Source organism: Triturus cristatus, chromosome 8 (genome assembly GCF_964204655.1).
Source record: "Triturus cristatus chromosome 8, aTriCri1.1, whole genome shotgun sequence".
Lineage (NCBI taxonomy): Eukaryota > Metazoa > Chordata > Amphibia > Caudata > Salamandridae > Triturus > Triturus cristatus.
The window spans coordinates 1,543,475,516-1,543,493,811 of NC_140591.1; the positions used below are offsets into that span (position 1 = coordinate 1,543,475,516).

The 18,296-nt window shown below is 45.9% G+C and overlaps 1 protein-coding gene across 11 annotated transcripts in view; it reads left to right on the plus strand.

Moving 5' to 3' along the window:
* The window catches only part of NUMA1 (nuclear mitotic apparatus protein 1), a 734,824-nt gene that overhangs the window by 596,891 nt on the left and 119,637 nt on the right, over positions 1-18,296 (plus strand). For all 11 annotated transcript variants that reach the window (XM_085623424.1, XM_085623417.1, XM_085623420.1 and 8 more), the window contains one exon: positions 10,928-11,064. In XM_085623424.1, the coding sequence (XP_085479550.1) occupies positions 10,928-11,064 (137 nt within the window). The remainder of the gene's footprint in view (positions 1-10,927; positions 11,065-18,296) is intronic.

The following is an 18,296-nucleotide window of genomic DNA, read 5'->3' on the forward strand; positions in this document are numbered from 1 at the left end:
CCTATGTAGGTAAAGGAAGATCTTGTAATAGTAATAGATGTCCTATTGACCCGATACGTCCGATATGTCCAGATAATAACAGGAATTTCCAAATACCTATAATTAACATCAGGTCTAACGAGCATTCGTTCCAAGCCGCCGACAAACTACTCCGAGAACGAAGGGGTTATCATTTCCTCGATTCTATGGATGAACAAGATTTAGCTAGGGCAGCTGTCCATTGGGTGGACAGTCCCGGAAAATATAGTGATGATACAGTAGCACGCACATTTTTGAATCTCACCCCAGATGAACAGCGTTTAGCTGGGATTTATATGATTCAACAACTCCTTATACTATATCAGAGTCAGCATTCGGACCCTGGTCCCTTACCTGACATATTGACTGAATTGCTTATGAATAGATGGAGAGGTTCAGGTACTAAATTAATTAAAGAAATTCTAGAATCAAGAAAGCAGTATATTCTTTTTGTATGTTCAGACCGTGTCTCATTGCCCATCAAGGAAAGAACCACGTATTACATGGATAGACAGAATCCCTTACGAGAAGTGCACCCAATAAAGGGCGAGGACAACGAGTTTAAGCGCGTATTTGTATATACGCCCATATCAAAAATAGAATTGTTAGAAATGAAGAAAGTGGTACCCAGTCATGACAAAGATCCAGCGGGTTTTCACCGAGAAATTAAAGACATGTTACTCATGGGAGAGTATACCTATCCCGACATTATGACAATATTAAAGGTATTGATGCCTGCTGGCATTTATGAGAAACTCAGGGAAAAAGAGTGGGAGGTAGGAGACCAAAAGATAGAATGGTCAGTATTAGAAGCAGAAGAAAAGGCCCGAACTGCAGGAGCAGGACTTGGGGATAAAACTAAAGCACTACCAGGTTTATTAGTACAGGTACTGCCACGTTTATTAACTACGAAAAAGGAAGATTGGGGTACAATTTCAGCCTGTAAACAGAAGCAAGATGAAGACACTAGTGATTACTATGCCCGATTTGAAAAATGTTTTGGTATAAATAGTGGCATAAAAGCGAGTAGTGAATCATACCCACATCTGTTTGTAACAAAATTAGTAGAAAATGCTCTGCCCCAAGTAAAGAATAGAGTATTAAAATTCGAGAGTACCTGGCAAGGTAACACTCCATCACAAATGTTACAAATGTTACAGTACCATCACAATAGAATTAGAGAGGAACAAGAACATGAACACAGACGCATGAAAGACACGAAAATGAAAATGTTAGTTTCTCAGACAGTTCCAGCTGAAGGACATAAAAAGGGTATGACACATTCCGGTGATTCAGCCGGACCTGTAAAAGGGACATGCAATTATTGTAAAAAGCCAGGTCATTACGTACACGATTGTCCAGTTTTGAAACATATCACCATAGGTAAAACACAAGAAAGACCACGGCCACCTAGACAGGACCAGAATGAACAAGGAGCTCCGCAGCATGCACAGTCCATGCCAGCTTCACAACAGTCTATACAGTTTGTGCCAGCTGCACCAGCGCTGCCTGTTGCTGCCACACAAACCACGACACGACAACTGTACCAGACCGCACAGTACGACTATCCTGATTATCAACGATACGCATGAACAAGCCTAGAGAGGGAAGTTGATTTACCCCTTATCGAGATCCCTGTAGATCAAGAAGGACCTTATGTACATAGTGAATTATTAGGCCAAGACAGAAAATTCTTACTCGATACAGGGGCAAGTCGAACAACCATAAAACGTAGTGAAGTTCCAGGGGCACCCCTCTCAGGCTCACAGAATATTTCCCTTGGTTTTTCAGGAAAACCTATTGTTAATGAAGTATCACAGCCTCTCCCACTTACGATAGGACCTTTGACCCGAACTACAGATTTATTGCTTACTAAATCATGTCCAGAAAATCTGTTAGGAATAAAAACACTGAAAGCTCTAGGAGCTATAATATGTTGTTCTCCGGAAGGAGTAAGGTTGTTTTTACGTGATTTTAAAGGTCATTATGTGTCTAGAGACATGGATCCCCGACTGCAGACTTTACCTACACATCTATGGGCACAAGGCCCTACTGGTGTTGGATGCATGAATATTACACCATATCGAGTCACATTAAAGGCAGGAGTGGTGCTACCACGAATACGACAATACAAGTTACCACCAGATGCTGTAGTGGCTTTACTACAAATTATTGACGAGCTCATTACCCAAGGAGTAGTTGTGGAAACAGACTCCAATGTATGTAATTCACCGATAATTCCGATTCTTAAACGAACAGATCCAAAGGCCCCGCCAGTATATCGATTGGTTATTGATCTGCGCGAATTAAACAAGTGCATTGTGCCACAATTCCCTGTGGTCCCTGATATCTCGTCATTACTGACAGCTATTGATTCCGAAGCGACATTCTTTACTGTAATCGATCTCAAGAATGCCTTTTTCAGCGTCCCAATAGATCCGGAAAGCCAATATTTGTTCGGATTTAGTTTAAATGGACGTAGCTTTAAATTCTCACGCGCACCTCAAGGATTTACAGAAAGCCCCAGCATCTATAGCCAAGCACTGAAACGAGAACTCGACAGTATCCACATGCCAGTTAACACTGCTCTGCTTCAATACGTCGATGATCTGTTGATCACCGCGAGAAGTGAACCGGAATGTGAGAAAGCATCACTGACAGTTTTACAATTTCTAGCCGAAAAGGGGCACAAGGTGTCCCCTTCTAAGCTGCAATTCTGTGTCCAGCGAGTTATTTATCTTGGACACTCGCTGTCCAAGGAGGGAAGGCAGCTTACACCCGACCGCATTCAGTTAATAGCTAACATGCCAATACCCAAGACACAAAAGGAGGTGCGGGCTTTCATAGGCCTCACTTCATACTGTAGACAGTGGATCCCTCAGTACGCATTTCTAGCAAAACCACTCATTCAGTTGACAACACAGGAGGCAGCCACATCGACTGTTCTCCCTTGGACTCAGGAACATACACAAGCTTTTGAAAACCTAAAGAAAGCTTTATGTCAAGCACCTGTTTTAGCAACGCCATGTTACAGAAAACAGTTTACACTCTTTGTTACAGAACGCGAAGGTACTGCCTTGTCAGTACTCACACAGGAACAAGCAGGAGCACACAAACCATGTGCTTATTTTTCTAGTACATTAGATCCCGTAGCTCAGGCTTTGCCTGCATGCCTAAAATCAGTGGCAGCGACAGCTTTAGCAATCAGACAAAGCGATGCCATAGTGTTAGGACATCCATTGACAGTTCAAGTACCACATGCAGTAGAGGTTCTTGTAAATAGAACGCAAACACAACACTTGACTATAGCGCGACTTACAGGGTACGAGCTTACATTGTTTTCAGCCACATATAGAAATCAGACGCTGTAACACATTGAATCCTGCCACACTTTTGCCAGTAACCGGAACAGACCCACTAGCCCATGACTGTATTGAAGTTATTAAAATAACGACGAAACCTAGACAAGACTTAACCGATGTCCCATTGTCAGACCCAGACCTGACATTGTATGTAGATGGTTCATGTATGAGAACAAATACAGGAGAGTTAGTGGCTGCTTACGCAGTCACAACAGATACTGAAGTCATTGAAACTAATCGTATAAATACTTTGTCAGCTCAAGCCGCAGAGCTTATTGCTCTGACACAAGCCTGTATTCAAGCCACAAATAAAAAAGTCAACATATACACTGATTCACGTTATGCATTCGGAGTTGTACATGACTTCGGCGTGCTGTGGCGAGAGAGAGGTTATTTAACTTCCCACGGTGCCCACATTCAGCACGGACCCCTCATTCATGCCTTATTAGATGCAATACATCTACCTACTGCAATATCAATTATGAAATGTAAGGCTCATACGAAGGTTACTGATATCATTTCTCAAGGCAATGATCTAGCCGACAGAACAGCTAAACAGACTGCTCAAACCCAAACATCCGACATGACAAAAACAATAGTCCCGATGCCGACACATTGTATGACAGTTAAAGATCCTACCCTTGACGTAATTGACATACAGACACATGCTACACCAGACGAAATAAAGAAATGGACTGAATTAGGAGGGATCCAAACGGACCAAGGATGGATGATGAAGGAAACGTCTGTGTGGTTCCTTCCGGATTCAATGGTCCAAGTTATAGTTAACACTATACATAGTCCAGCACATCTAGGAGAAAAAGCTATGCTAGACAGCATTCAACACATTTGGTTCAATAGACATTTACGAGCAGCAGCCAAACAAAAGGTCCGTACCTGTATGATCTGTTGCCAGTTCAACCCAGGAAAAAGTGTTCCCGTAGAACAAGGTGGATTTCATCCTCCTAATCACCCTTTTGAAGTACTCCAGATGGATTATATCCAGATGGAACGATGTCGAGGATTCAAATATGTTCTCGTAGTTGTCTGCGCTCTGTCCCGCTGGACGGAGGCATACCCGGTTTCAGATTACACTGCCCCGACTACTGCCAAACAGTTAGTTCGAGAATTCTTCCCACGATACGGTTTACCACGTGTTGTTCACTCAGATAACGGCCAGCCGTTCTCATCCGAATTAATGAAACATGTTTCACTTTTGTTAGGTTATCAGTGGAAATTCCACTGTGTCCGTCGTAGAAAGACATAATCAGACCCTGAAAATTAGATTGTCCAAAATATGCAGGGAGAAAGGTGTCGACTGGGTAGTAGCACTACCAGTTGCACTCTTTTTCACAAGAATGGTAGCACACTCTCGAACAGGGCTATCCCCGTATGAGGTGATCTTCGGCAGACCACCAAATATGTGGGGGACGCCTATACCACGCAAAATAACTGATATTGACTGTAATATGCTGACAGATTACTTGGCTTCCTTGATGTCTGCACTACAATCTTGTCGTTCACAGGTAGCTGCAGCCTTTCCCGACAACACTGAGGTGAAACCCCATGACGTAATTCCGGGGGACCTCGTCCTTGTGAGGAATTTCGACCGAAAGACTCAGCTGGAGCCCAGGTGGAAGACACCTAAGTTGGTCCTGCTGACCACAAGGACAGCCGTGAAGATTGAAGGCAGGAAAGGATGGATTCATTCAAGTCATATCAAGAAATTTCATGGACTGAAATCAGATGTGAATACCACACCTTGTGTGTCTTCACCCATTGACTCAAAACTTCCTTTTGTGGAAAAAAGTGACTCCGAACTTTATAAACTAAAATTAAGGCCTAGACCGTCGGACGATTTGATTGTTTAAGTCCTCTCCTAGGTGAAGCGGTTGAATCTGTCTCCGACATGTATCGCCTAGACCTGAATCATGGACAGTCGCGAAAAATAATGAAACGACAGGCGTATTGTAAATCACTGCGTAGCCATTGCATAGTGACATTATTAATCTTGTTTTTCTTAAGTCTTTTAATAATTACTGCAAGTATATTGTTGCACATATATTACCCTATTGTCAGAAATGTTTACAATGTTACTGCTGAACATTCTTTTAGTGACTTACCCCCGCATGAATTGTCTTATAGACTTGCGCTGCGCAATAACACTTTCATTAGTATGTTACATCATTCCCATCAGACTAGTAATGCAACTAATTGTTGGGTGTGTGGCCGACTCCCTCCCTATCAGAATTATGAAGGAGTCCTGCCTTTCTTTCCACATCCGTTTACACATAATGGCTCCTGTGGAGCATGGTTTAGTTTAATCAATTCCATAGACTCAGATACAGCCGTTTACCAAGACCAGTGGGTGTGGGGAAATCTGAACCTAGTTTTATTCAAAGTCTGTTACCCTGACAAGGAGGGTCGCCCCAAAGGAACAGGAACTGATCTAGAAAATGAAGTATATGGATTAGGTAACTTCACACCTAATCTCATGATTCTAAATGTCGAATCCGAAGTTGAACTAGTTTTACCAACCATGTCAGTATTCCCAGCGAAAGGTGAATTGTGTGTAAGAAAAGTTGGTTCCATACATATGGGCCATAGTAAATGCACTACTACAGTAGAATTCAGTGATCAAGGCAAATCTTCATTTAGAGCTTATCGCCACTCCTACTTTATATGTGGTCAGACTGCATATATGCGTCTACCTCTAGATTGGGATGGTACCTGCTACATTGCATTCCTTTTGCCACCTGTTTTCCTAGCTCCTCCTGATTATTATAGAAATATTCATTTAGTACACAACAGAGAGCGGAGAGATCTCCCAATTGTCGATTACACTGAAACAGCATGGGAAAAATACACAGACTTCAATAAAGGCATCTTTCCCTATATAGGTACTGTTACTAATAGTAAGCTGATACGTAGATTAACTAGAACCCTTGAAGCAGTAGTGAATGAAACTATTTCCGCCTTAGGCAATTTAACAGAAGAGCAGTCTGCTATGCGGATTGTTGTGCTTCAAAATCGTCTTGTCCTTGACGTCATCCTGGCTGATAGGGGCGGAGCTTGTAGGGTCATCGGATCAAGCTGTTGCATTTTCATACCAGAAAATTCACCATCTGTATATAAAGCTATAACTCGCCTTCATAAGATTGTAAGCCAGATACACCAGAACCCAGGCACTTGGACTTGGTCCGGTTGGTTTTGGAGTGTGATATCAGCCTGGGGATGGAGAGTTCTATCCTTCCTAGGTATTGGCCTTCTCATACTATTCAGTTGCTGTCTATGTCTACAATGTGGATCAGCGATCTGTGGCCTGTGTGCCACATCGTGTATTCCACCACCAAGATCTCATTCGTCACGGAAGAAGAAAGAAGAACAAATGATGTTATATGAACAGATCAATGGATTGATGAAGATTGATATCTCTTAACGGGCAAGTAGGGGACAAGGAGGGAATGTGGAAATATGGATTTTTCTGGTCAGTTATGTCCCCTATCTTGGACTCCAACGGTTCCATGTATGAATCACAAGTACATGTATGTTCCCTCCAGTTCCAGTTATGAAGACGCAAACACATGTGTGTCCACCGTCAACATGTCCTCTGTCAGATCCGCCATGAATAGGCCGGATATTCCATTCCTAAGTATGAAAGGCCACCGGTTTTATATGGTTTACCTATGCCATTTTACAGTCCAGGCAAGTAGGCCCTGATTTTGTCGTCAAACTCTTCTTGCCTTCTGCCTCTGAAAGCACCAGTCTGAGCCTGCATCTGTGACCATGAACTTTGTCTCATTCTCTGCGCGGCTCACGAAGCCTGACATCAGCCTATTCTCTGCCAAGAACTGTATTTCACCTTCGAGTTATCTGCTTCATCCCTCAGCCGATGCATTCCTGTCTAGTAGTTTAAATAAACATTCTTCCAGCTACCGAGCAATGGCTCGGCTTCTCTGTCTTTATGCAAGTAATTCATAGTCCTGTTACCATGGAATATTCCTACCCCCTCGCATTTAGTGTAGACACTTAGACGCTTGTACACGCACGCACAGTCAGTATAGAATAGATTCTGTCCGAGAGTCCTTCTTTTGTGGATAACATAGTTCTTTAAACATAGGATGTTAGATATGATTTGGGATTAGGTTGACTTGACCCCCCAGACTTTTCGTCTCCACATGTAGAGCTAAATGTCAAGTCCCCTTCACCCCCTAGTTGCACGTCAATCACACGTCATGCTGCTGCGCGCGCATCTATGCCAAGTATTATCTTATAGATCCACCTATATATGACATCATAACCAATTATGTTCCTTTTTACTCCTTATTACACCCATTTTCGGTTACGCATATGAATCGTCATTCTCCTTATCAATTGTTACGCCTACTGCATTCGCTTCATTGTAATGTATGTATTATAAAAGTCATTTCTTGTCAATAAAGTATGTACTTCACTTCCTGAACCTCCGTGGTGATGGAACTTGGAGCAACCGATTATAATCGTTCATTGGAATAAAGCCCACTCCGAACCTCTAATACCACGGATTCTGCCTCTCATTTTACTGAGCTGTTTTATTATGTTTCCGTATCAAATTAAGTCCCGGTAAAGGAATTTTATTTACCACATGAATTGATCGCACCAAGGATCACCTGGTGGACCATCAGCACTTTATGGGGTTTGCTGCTGCGAAAAAGGGCAAGGCTGTGCAGAAGTGTATCCTCTCACGCTGGATCGTGCTCTCCATTAAGATCTGCTATGCCTTGGTGAAAAGCAGCTTAAGGAAGGACTGTGTAACCATTCCACCAGGGCCAAAGCTGCTACCACTGCGATAACGCACAGAGTCCCTGTCTTCGATATCTGCCAGGTGGCTACATAGGCATCTTCCCACCCTTTCACAAAGCATTTTTGTCTAGATGGCCAAGTTTGCCGAGGAGCACATTGCCTGCTTGGTTCTCCAGAAGTTCTTGTTTGAGTTCTCGCCCAGACCCACCTCCAATTGGTACTGCTTTGGAATATATTCAAGAGGTGAGGAATCTGCAGCCACAAGTCTATCAGAAGAACAAGTTGCTTAACATCAGTAACCCTCTTTCTGTTAGAGACTCTATGAGCAGATTTCTCACAGACCCTTTTATCCTCCCGATTCTCTCATTGAACTTGATCTACTTTTAATAAGATCCCAAGTCTATGAATCTGCACACTGGTATACCAATTTCCTTGTGAGGCTCCTAGTCTGGAGACGCAAACAGTCTCAAAAGTAACTGACGTTACAGCGCAGAGGCAGCACCGATATATGCCAGCGCATCCTTTCCGGAGCAGAACGGCATCAGATGTACTACTGAAAAGTTTCCGGATCTAGTCTGACGCCTGGGGGCGGAGGGTATTAAAAATGTAAGCTATCTGTGGCTGGCTGGTCTTTACCAGAAAGTGTTTCCAAAGGTAAGTAACTTGTTCTTTCTCCCACCCTCCCACCGCCACGCTCTGGAATGGCCTGTTTTAAGCACCTGAAAAGGTCCTAATCGGTAAACTGCGCACTATATCCAACAATTGTAATGCTCTGTGTTGGAGGACGCAGAAAGGGAAAAGATATGAAAGTGGTGTTGGCTCGCATTGGTGGCATTTACATGCCTAGCTGCATTACACCACCCAGTGACTCATGAGAGCACTGCTATGAAAAAATCTCAGGCTCCATGCTGACCCCTGGGGAATAATTTAATGAGCGAAATCTGTGGTTGGATGCAACACCCACCTGAAAGAGTGTTGCTGAATGTACGTAACATGTTTATCAATATCATTTTCACGGTGTTGTCCTATAAAGTTTTTTCCTAGGAACAGAGGGCTGATATTAACTCACAACTTATCAGTCCTATTTCAGCTTAGCTCCTCAAGTCCCCCGTAAAGACGTTTCTATCCATATGAATGCTGCATGTAAGATCCTAAAATAGGTTTGATGTGCGTTCTCTAGAACCTGGTCCACTTGCAAGGAGATGGTTTTGTTTGATTTGCTACACATGCCCATGATTAATTCACCTACCAAGATCTGCCAAAATCTGGTCTACAGTACTGGTCAAACATTTTGCCTGTTAGCCAAAACTGCATACAGACAATTCAGCTCTTGGGAATCCATGTTCAGTATTATGGTTGTACACAATTCTCTTAAAGGTTTCAAGAGTTTCCTCTGTTCAAAACCCTGTCACAATGTAAGAAACCGGACTTAATTATTTCTAAGAAAGTGGATGCTCCTATTGAGAATAACGTAGATGGGCAAGGTGAAGTCTCCAGCATGAAACCTGGGTTTTCTTATAACAATTTCCAATGCTTGAGGAATTGGTAAGGCCTAGGTATTGTCTGCTAATTTACAGAATCCCGTTTCTCATGAAAGTGGTGTCAGAATGTCACAGAAATTGGCCCATCATTGTGCTATCCTGCATCCAGACTCCTGAAAAGCAAGCTCTGCACACTTTCATGTAACGAGAACATTTGGGGTTACCTAGAGCATTAAAAACAGAAATTGTTACATAATGGAATTTAAATCAACCTATGAAAAGTGGTGAGCAGCCTATATATAGATGAAGTGTCAAGTATATGAAAACAAGCTGGGCTTTCTTTGTACCCAGTTAACCTATTCTTCAAGACGTAGTATCCTGGCCTTGCCTTGTAGTGTTCGACAAGAGCAGAGTTACATTTGCATTCTGTTTTCTTCTTTGACTCTGATTTTCAAACAGTTTAACCAGCCTTATAGCATCAGTTTAATTCTATCTAATTCTTCAGAGAATCTTCTGCCCTGGAGTCTGTATAAGCTTTAGTTCTTCCGTCCACCTGTCAAGATGAGCCTCAACATAGTCCTTCCCAGGAAATTTGGAAGCTGTAATAGAGATGGCTTCACAAACAGGCTATCACTGCGTTTATAGAGCTATGGGTGGGATACTTGAGTTTAACATCGGCCTAGGCCATCCTTGTTTTTCAAGGCTTGTAACCATGCCAGATTTTCAGTTGATCCACATGTGATGTTTTTACTAGCACAATATAAATGTAAATCATTTGCATAGTTTGCAGTTATTGGAGTAATATGATTGACCTGGCTTATTCCCTTGTGGAGAAATGTTGATTGCCCCATCTTCATGTTACGTATGGCTTGAATGCCAGGATTCGATTTGGATTCAAGGATTTCATGGCCTTTATGCCCGAGGTAGAATATCTCTTTGCTAGTGCTTATTTTATCTTGGGTTATTTCTAAGCAGTGCAAATGTTGCTGGATGCAAGTAAATTTTTGCAACCTGTCACCTTTTCACGAGCTCTCTGGTTGCCACCTGAGAACAGCTCAATTTTATGTTCTGGATCCTCAGTAACTCCTGTGATGGGGTTAAGGACCTCTGTAGAATCCCATGGTCAACCATTCTGGGCTACAACATGTTTGAATATTGTCTGGCTGGGACATATTTCAAGAAGTAGGTTATTTACAATCAATGCTGTGTTCATAAAATTTGACTAGCAGCTGATTTTCGTCTCTTTTGCTCAAAGTATAACTTTTCCTCTCTCCCTTTGTTTAGGTAGAAACAGTTTTTACATTGGTGCAGGACAGGACGAACCAGACCCACTGGAAGACTTCAACAGGATAGCTGAACTACAGCAGCGGAATAGGGTCTGCCCTCCTCATCTTAAAACATCTTACCCTCTGGAGTCACGGGTATGAGGCAAACAGGTTTTTTTGTACTTGAATATGTTGCTGTTATGCTTTGATTTTTCTTGTGGTAGGTTTATGATTGGACTACCTTCAGAGTAATATTTTTAACCTCTTAAAGGTGCATCCTGGCCAACAGGACGTTTAGTTTCATATTTATTGATTTTTAACAGACCTTATTGCTTTGAAAAAGCATAGGAATACTCTGCATTATATTGATTTAAGGAGAGAACACCTATGCAATAACATTTCCATCAACTCGCTCAAATTTTCCTATGATCCTTTCTCTCTTTTCAACAGTCACATTTTGGTGTTTTAATCAATCAATCAAGCATTTGTATAGCGCGCTACTCGCCCGGAGGGTCTCCAGGCGCTTGGGGGAGGGGGGTCCGCTACTGCTCGAACAGCCAGGTCTTGAGTTGCTTCCTGAAGGAGAGGTGGTCTTGGGTCAGGCGGAGGTGGATGGGGAGGGAGTTCCACGTCTTGGCAGCCAGGTAGGAGAAGGATCTTCCTCCTGTTGTGGCTCTTCGGATGCGGGGGACGGCGGCGAGGGCGTGGCTGGTTGATCGAAGCTGGCGGGTGGGAGTGTAGAAGGTCAAGCGGTCGTTGAGGTATCTTGGGCCTTGGTTGTGGAGAGCTTTGTGTGCGTGGGTGAGGAGTCGGAACGTGATTCTCTTGCTGACGGGGAGCCAGTGCAGGTTTCTCAGGTGTACGGAGATGTGGCTGTGTCGGGGAATGTCTAGGATGAGGCGTGCTGAGGCGTTCTGGATGCGCTGGAGTCGTTTCTGGAGTTTGGCTGTGGTTCCGGCATAGAGGGAGTTGCCATAGTCCAGTCGGCTGGTGGCGAGGGCCTGGGTGACCGTCTTCCTGGTTTCGGTGGGGATCCACCGGAAGATCTTACGTAGCATGCGTAGGATGTTGAAGCATGATGCGGAGACGGCGTTAACTTGTCTGGTCATGGAGAGGGAGGAGTCCAGGACGAAGCCCAGGTTGCGTGCGTGGTCTGTTGGTTTGGGTGTGCTGCCAAGGGCAGGGGGCCACCAGGAGTCGTCCCAGGCGGAGGGTGATAATCCCAGGATGAGGACTTCCGTCTTATCGGAGTTCAGTTTCAGGCGGCTGTTCGTCATCCACTCGGCTACGTCTTTCATCCCTTCGTGTAGGTTGGTTCTGGCGGTGGCGGGGTCGTTGGTGAGGGAGAGGATCAGCTGGGTGTCGTCGGCGTAGGAGATGAAGTTGAGGTTGTGTTGGCGTGCGATGGCTGCGAGGGGGCTCATGTAGACGTTGAAGAGGGTGGGGCTGAGTGATGATCCTTGTGGTACGCAGCAGATGACTTTGGTGGCCTCGGATATGAACGGGGGTAGGCGGACTCTCTGTGTTCTTCCGGCGAGGAAGGAGATGATCCATTCCAGTGCCTTCTCCTGGATACCGATGTTGTTGAGGCGCTGCACTAGGGTGCGGTGGCAGACCGTGTCGAACGCCGCGGAGAGTTCCAGGAGGATGAGGGCCGTTGTTTCCCCGTTGTCGAGCAAAGCTCGGATGTCGTCGGTGGCTGCGATGAGGGCGGTCTCGGTGCTGTGGTTGGCCCGGAAGCCGGACTGCGAGTGGTCGAGGGATCCGTTCGTCTCGAGGAAGGCGGCCAGTTGTCTGACGGTTTTCTCGATGACTTTGGCTGGAAAAGGAAGGAGCGAGATGGGGCGGTAGTTTTTGAGGTCGGTGGGGTCCGCTGATGGTTTCTTCAGTAGGGCGCTGAGTTCGGCGTGCTTCCAGCTCTCTGGGAAGGTGGCGGTGTCGAAGGAGGCGTTGATGATGTCTCGCAGGTGGGGTGCGATGACTGAGTCGGCCTTGTTGACGTGGTGAGGGCAGGGGTCGGTTGGAGATCCTGAGTGGATGGAGTTCATCGTGCGGATGGTGTCTTCGGTGTTGACTGGGGTCCAGGCGCGGAGGGTGGTGGTGGGGGGCGTTCCGGTCGTAGGGTGCGTTGGCTGTGTGCTGAAACTGTTGTGTATGTCTGCGATGCGAGGCAAGCGAGTTGCAGAGGTCTTGCGAGGGCGTGATGACGATGTTGAAGAGTTCCTTGCTGTTGCGGGCGTTGTTGTCCAGTCGTTCCTTGAATGCGGATTTCTTGGTGGCGTGGATCAGCTGGTGATGTCTTCGAGTGGCGAGCTTGAGGGTGGTCATGTTGTCTGTAGTTGGGTCTCTGCGCCAGGCTTTCTCGAGGGCCCGGCAGTTCTTCTTGGAGCTCTTGAGTTCGTCGGTAAACCAAGATGCTTTCTTGGTGCCGGGTCTGGCGGGGGGGGTCTTCAGTGGAGCGAGGTCGTCTGCGCAGTTGCTGATCCATTTCGTGAGGTTGTTGGTGGCTTGGTTGGGGTTCGCTGATCTGGTGGGGGGGTTCTGGCTCAGGGATGTGGTGAGCTGGTCGGCAGTGATCTTGTTCCAGCTTCTGCGGGGGACCAGTTGCGGGTGGTGGTGAGTCGTGGTCCTTCTGAAGCTGAAGTGGACGCAGCTGAGGTCTGTCCAGTGGAGTCCGGTGGCGTGGCTGAAGGTGATGTCCTTGCTGGAGGAGAAGACTGGGTCGAGCGTGTGGCCGGCGTAGTGGGTGGGGGTGGTCACCAGTTGCTTGAGTCCGAGGTTGGCCAGGTTGTCCAGCAGGGTGGTGGTGTTGCGGTCGTTGTTGTTCTCCAGGTGGAAGTTGAGGTCCCCGAGGAGGATGTACTCAGCGGAGGGGAGGGCGTGCGGGCTGATGAAGTCGGCGATGTCTTCGCTGAATTGTGTGCGAGGTCCCGGTGGTCTGTAGATGAGGGTGCCTCTGAGGGTCGTCTTGGGGTCGGTGTGGATCTGGAAGTGCAGGTGTTCGGCGGCTGTGAGGGTGTCTTCGGAGTTGGTCGTGATGCGGATGGTGTTCTTGTGGACGATGGCGATGCCTCCTCCATTCTGATTGGCGCGGTCCCTCCGGGTGATCTTGTATCCGTCCGGGATGGCGATGGCGATGTCGGGTGCTGAGGAGGCGTTCATCCAGGTTTCCGTGAGGAAGGCGACGTCTGGGCATGTGGCGTCGAGCAGGTTCCAGAGTTCCACTGCGTGCCTGTGGACGGAGCGGGTGTTGAGCAGGATGCACTTCAGGTGCTTCAGGTGGTTGCTGTTGGTGCTTGGCTTGGCGGTTGCGGTACGGGTCCGGATGCAGGAGAACTTGCAGGATTGGCAGGTGAAGGGTCCGTGGGTGCGTCTTTGGGTGGCTCTGCAGCAGCCGGGGCTCCGGCCGGTGTTGAGTGCGATGAGAGTGGCGGCGTTGTAGGTCTTGCGGGTGGGCTGGCATCTGCGGGGGCCAGGGGGTCTGGCGCTGGGCGCGGGCAAGGCGCGGATGGGCGCTGACGGGCTTGCCTTAGGCGTGCCTTCGACGCGCCCGCTGCGCGGCCTCCATATGAGTGGGAGAGGGAGGGAGGGAGGAGCAGCTGGGAGGTGGGAAGCGGGGCGGCCAATAGGGTGCGAGAGGGGTGGAGCTATGGGACGTGGCGGCCAATAGGGTGCGAGGGGTGCGGAGCTACTGGACGCGGCGGCAGGAAACGGGCGGCGAGGGGGAGGCGCGGGGAATGACAGAAGAAAAAAGGGACACAATCTGGGCACCAAAGGAGAGGGGGACAATCAAGGCAGCAAAATACACAGGTACAGTGGGGGAGAATCACTCACTCGTGGGTACAGAAGAGAAGGAGGGCACAGTCACTCTAACGCAGGCAGACACAATACAGCAGCGGTCAGTGGTCACTGCGTGGCGGTGAGGGGAGCGACCTGCCTGGAACCCCTTCTGTGATGTGTGGGGCTTGTTATCTTTTTGAGCAGGTCATTTCTCGAGAGTCCTAAGTTAGGTTACTTCACTAGTGGGCCTCAAGTTTTCATAATGATCCAGTCTCTCTCCCTTAAGCTGTATGCGAGCTATTCCGGCTCAAACCTGTACTAAATTTACATTATTCATGTTCTCATGATGTCTTACTTCCTTTACACCAACTTTCTTACCATTTGGGGTCTGCTGGAATTGGATGCGATCTTACTGATGTTAGATGCAACTTTGGTAACATTTTGAACAGTTTCTTCCTATTTGCATAGCAATCATGATTTGGCATTTCTGATAAGTATCTGGTCATCGCTCCCCATCTACCTTAAGTCCATATTTTTTGCCAAGACAATTTAGAAGTTCAATTTAGCAATTCTGACTTATTTGCCTCAAAAGCCATATAGGTTCTGGAGATACCTTGATCTTAGTGGGGTTTCTCGTTGCTCCAGGTCTCAAAACTGAAACACCCAAATTACTGATTTATGTACATCTAAAACAATTACTCCACGATTACCCTTACCTGATTTTGAGCTCTGCAGAACCTTTCAGATACCTTTTCAAGACAGTTCCCCCATTCTGCACAATACCTCGCTTCCATTTCTTAAAAGCTTCTCTGTTCATCCTCCGAGTGAAATATAGATTTCCACACATGGCTGTGAAAGGTGAGTGGGTTGTCGCCACTCCTTGGCTCTTGGTCACTGTATCCTATATTATCATAATTGTATTGTGTACAGGCAAATTATATAGATGGTCGCTTTGCCTATTGTTTGGAATCCGTGATTCTTATCATAAGGGCCTCCCCACTATAATGTGGTTCAGCATGAACCATGCCTTTTCCATCTCCTCCCTCATCCATTTAGCCGTGAATCCAGTTGGGATGCTTGATAGTAAGTAATGTTGTTGACACACAATCACCCACCCTTGCCCCCTCTTTCATGTTGCAATGTGCATTGCATCCTACTTATTCTCAACCTCTTTCGAGCACAAATATGTATTCAACTAGTAATTTCTGCAGTTGTGGGGGCTGCAAATTACCCAACTGTGTTGGAAGGGGTTGGAAGACGTGAGTTATCTCAGTAGCACTGGTATCTTGAGTCTTCTATTAAAATTTCACCTGGCACGTGTGCAAACCCTGCAGTATTACACAGCATTACTATGTTTTCCTTAGATTTCATCACCTCAGATTTGAATCCGTTACATTCTTCAGCGGATCAATTTCCTGCTGATATCCTTCAGTAGAAGAAATTCCCTTAGTCAAGGACAAGAGCAATTCATCCACAAGTAGTTAAAATTTGAAAGTGTCAATCCCCTGAATGATCTCATCTGTGTTCATGTTATCTCTGATGCTTTTTGTACAAATGATTCAAGATAGAACGCAAAAAGCATCTGGGTCAAGGACTACCCCTTCTTCGTTCCCATGCAGATGTGGATGGGCATTATCAGACCCATTCACTCTATCCTCTAGCCTCAGTAACTCATAACCTGACAACTTCCAAGCTGTTAGTTCCTCTCCAAATCTGATTCTTTGTAGATCTGTCTTCATGAACACTCAGTCTAACCTCTGAGGATTTATTTGGTGTCCACTGAGCAGCACCATTTGTTTCTGTCTCTCAACTATGTTGATTCGATGTCGCACCTTCTTGATGTATCACTTCCTCTTGGTCTGGGTGGACAAGCATCTTTGTTTCTTCTAGTCAAGAAAAAAATGTCTGCTAACTGTTTATAATTCAATGTAATATGGTTGTCTGCCCACTGGGGAAACAGAAGCCAGGGTATTTTCTTGGTTTTAAGAAGAGAACAATAGTGGTGACATATATAGCGATTGGTACCTTATGCTTATTCTGAAAGATGTTGAAACATTTATAGCAGCTGTCCTAGCAGACAGGTTAAATGTTAAATAAAACCCAGCAGTGAACCCATCTGGCCCTGGAGCTTTACCGGATTTAAGGTGTTTAATTGCTTACAGGACATCTTACTTTGTAGTTAACTTTTTCTCTTCAGTTGACAGTCTAGGTGGGGAGAACACCTCAAGTAGTCTCTTTTGGCCTCTTCCCTGCCTTCATCTATTTCATATAGATAGTGGTAATATTTCCAAAACTGCTGTAATTCCTCCTCCTCCTCAGTGGCAGCGAATGAGTCCTCCATATCCCTGTATTTGTGATGTAGTGGTACACCTGTATGGCCCTAAGATGATTGTCTGGTAGTTCCCCTAATTCTTGCCACCCTCATATTTAAAGTGCTAGCTGTTAAGTGTGTATTTTGTATTTGTTCATTTTGAATTATTTTAATCTGGCCCCATGGTGACATTCCACGATGGACAATGTCATCTGGTTTTTCTTCCGGTGTCAGTAGCTCATATCTCATGGACATCAACTGTGCTCTGTCTCTTCAGCCTAACTCGTTCTGCGATAGTCCTTAATTACCATCTTGTATGCATCCCACGTAACTACTTATTACCTCTTGTCTCATGATACAGGTATTAATTATTCCTAATCTCTGTGGTAATAATTGATTTTTAAGCAGTGGATCCTTTAGTTACCACTCTGTTGTCCTGTCTCCTGAATGATCTTCTATTGGTTTGTGGCTTCCTCACACAGCAGGACTCTCCTGATTATACCTCCCTCCCATCTAATACCTTCCACAATACTCCCCTCCCTGAGAAAGGTCAGTAAACACTCCAATTTATTTCTACTTCACCTCTCTCACCCAAGATCACTCCCTTGGTTGGAACTCGCAATTCTAAAACTGAACTAATTTTAGTCTGGCCTTACATGAACCTGATCTGTCATCCTCCAGATGCTCTCTTGATTTCCGTTCTTTCCTCTTTATCGTGGGCTCCTGAAACCAAAAAGGGAGTCTTTTCCTCTCCTCACAATCATGGTTTTGGCACTTATTTCTCAACTCCTCCCTGGCCACCTACCACTCTCATTCCTCCATACTCTTTGCTCCTTTTTAGGTCGAGCCTGATCAACCTGTTGTATCCTCTTCTATGGACAGTGGCAAACCCACCAATTGTCCTTGTTTTGTTATTGCTGCCGATCCACAATGCTGGCCTATTGGTTCATTCCCTTTAACTGCCCCCCCCCCCCCCCCCCCCCCCTCTGGGTGCTTGTATCAGCTGAGGTGATTTCACTAAGGGATTGTGTTTGTTGGCCATCCTCCTCCTCGCACAGCTCACAATGGCCCTCCTCCTCTGTGGGCACAAGTATTCTCCATGGTAATAAGGGAGGAAACTGAAGTATGCCTCCAGTTACCGAGGGACATTTATCATTATGCCTGAGACGAGCAAAGTAGCTTTGACAAAACTCTTCCAGGATCTCCCTATACCGTGCGCCTGCGGCGGGTTTTCGAATGAGCACAGTGAAGGATTATTAAACGCCGCTGCCTCGGAAAATTTTAGCCCACGTGACAC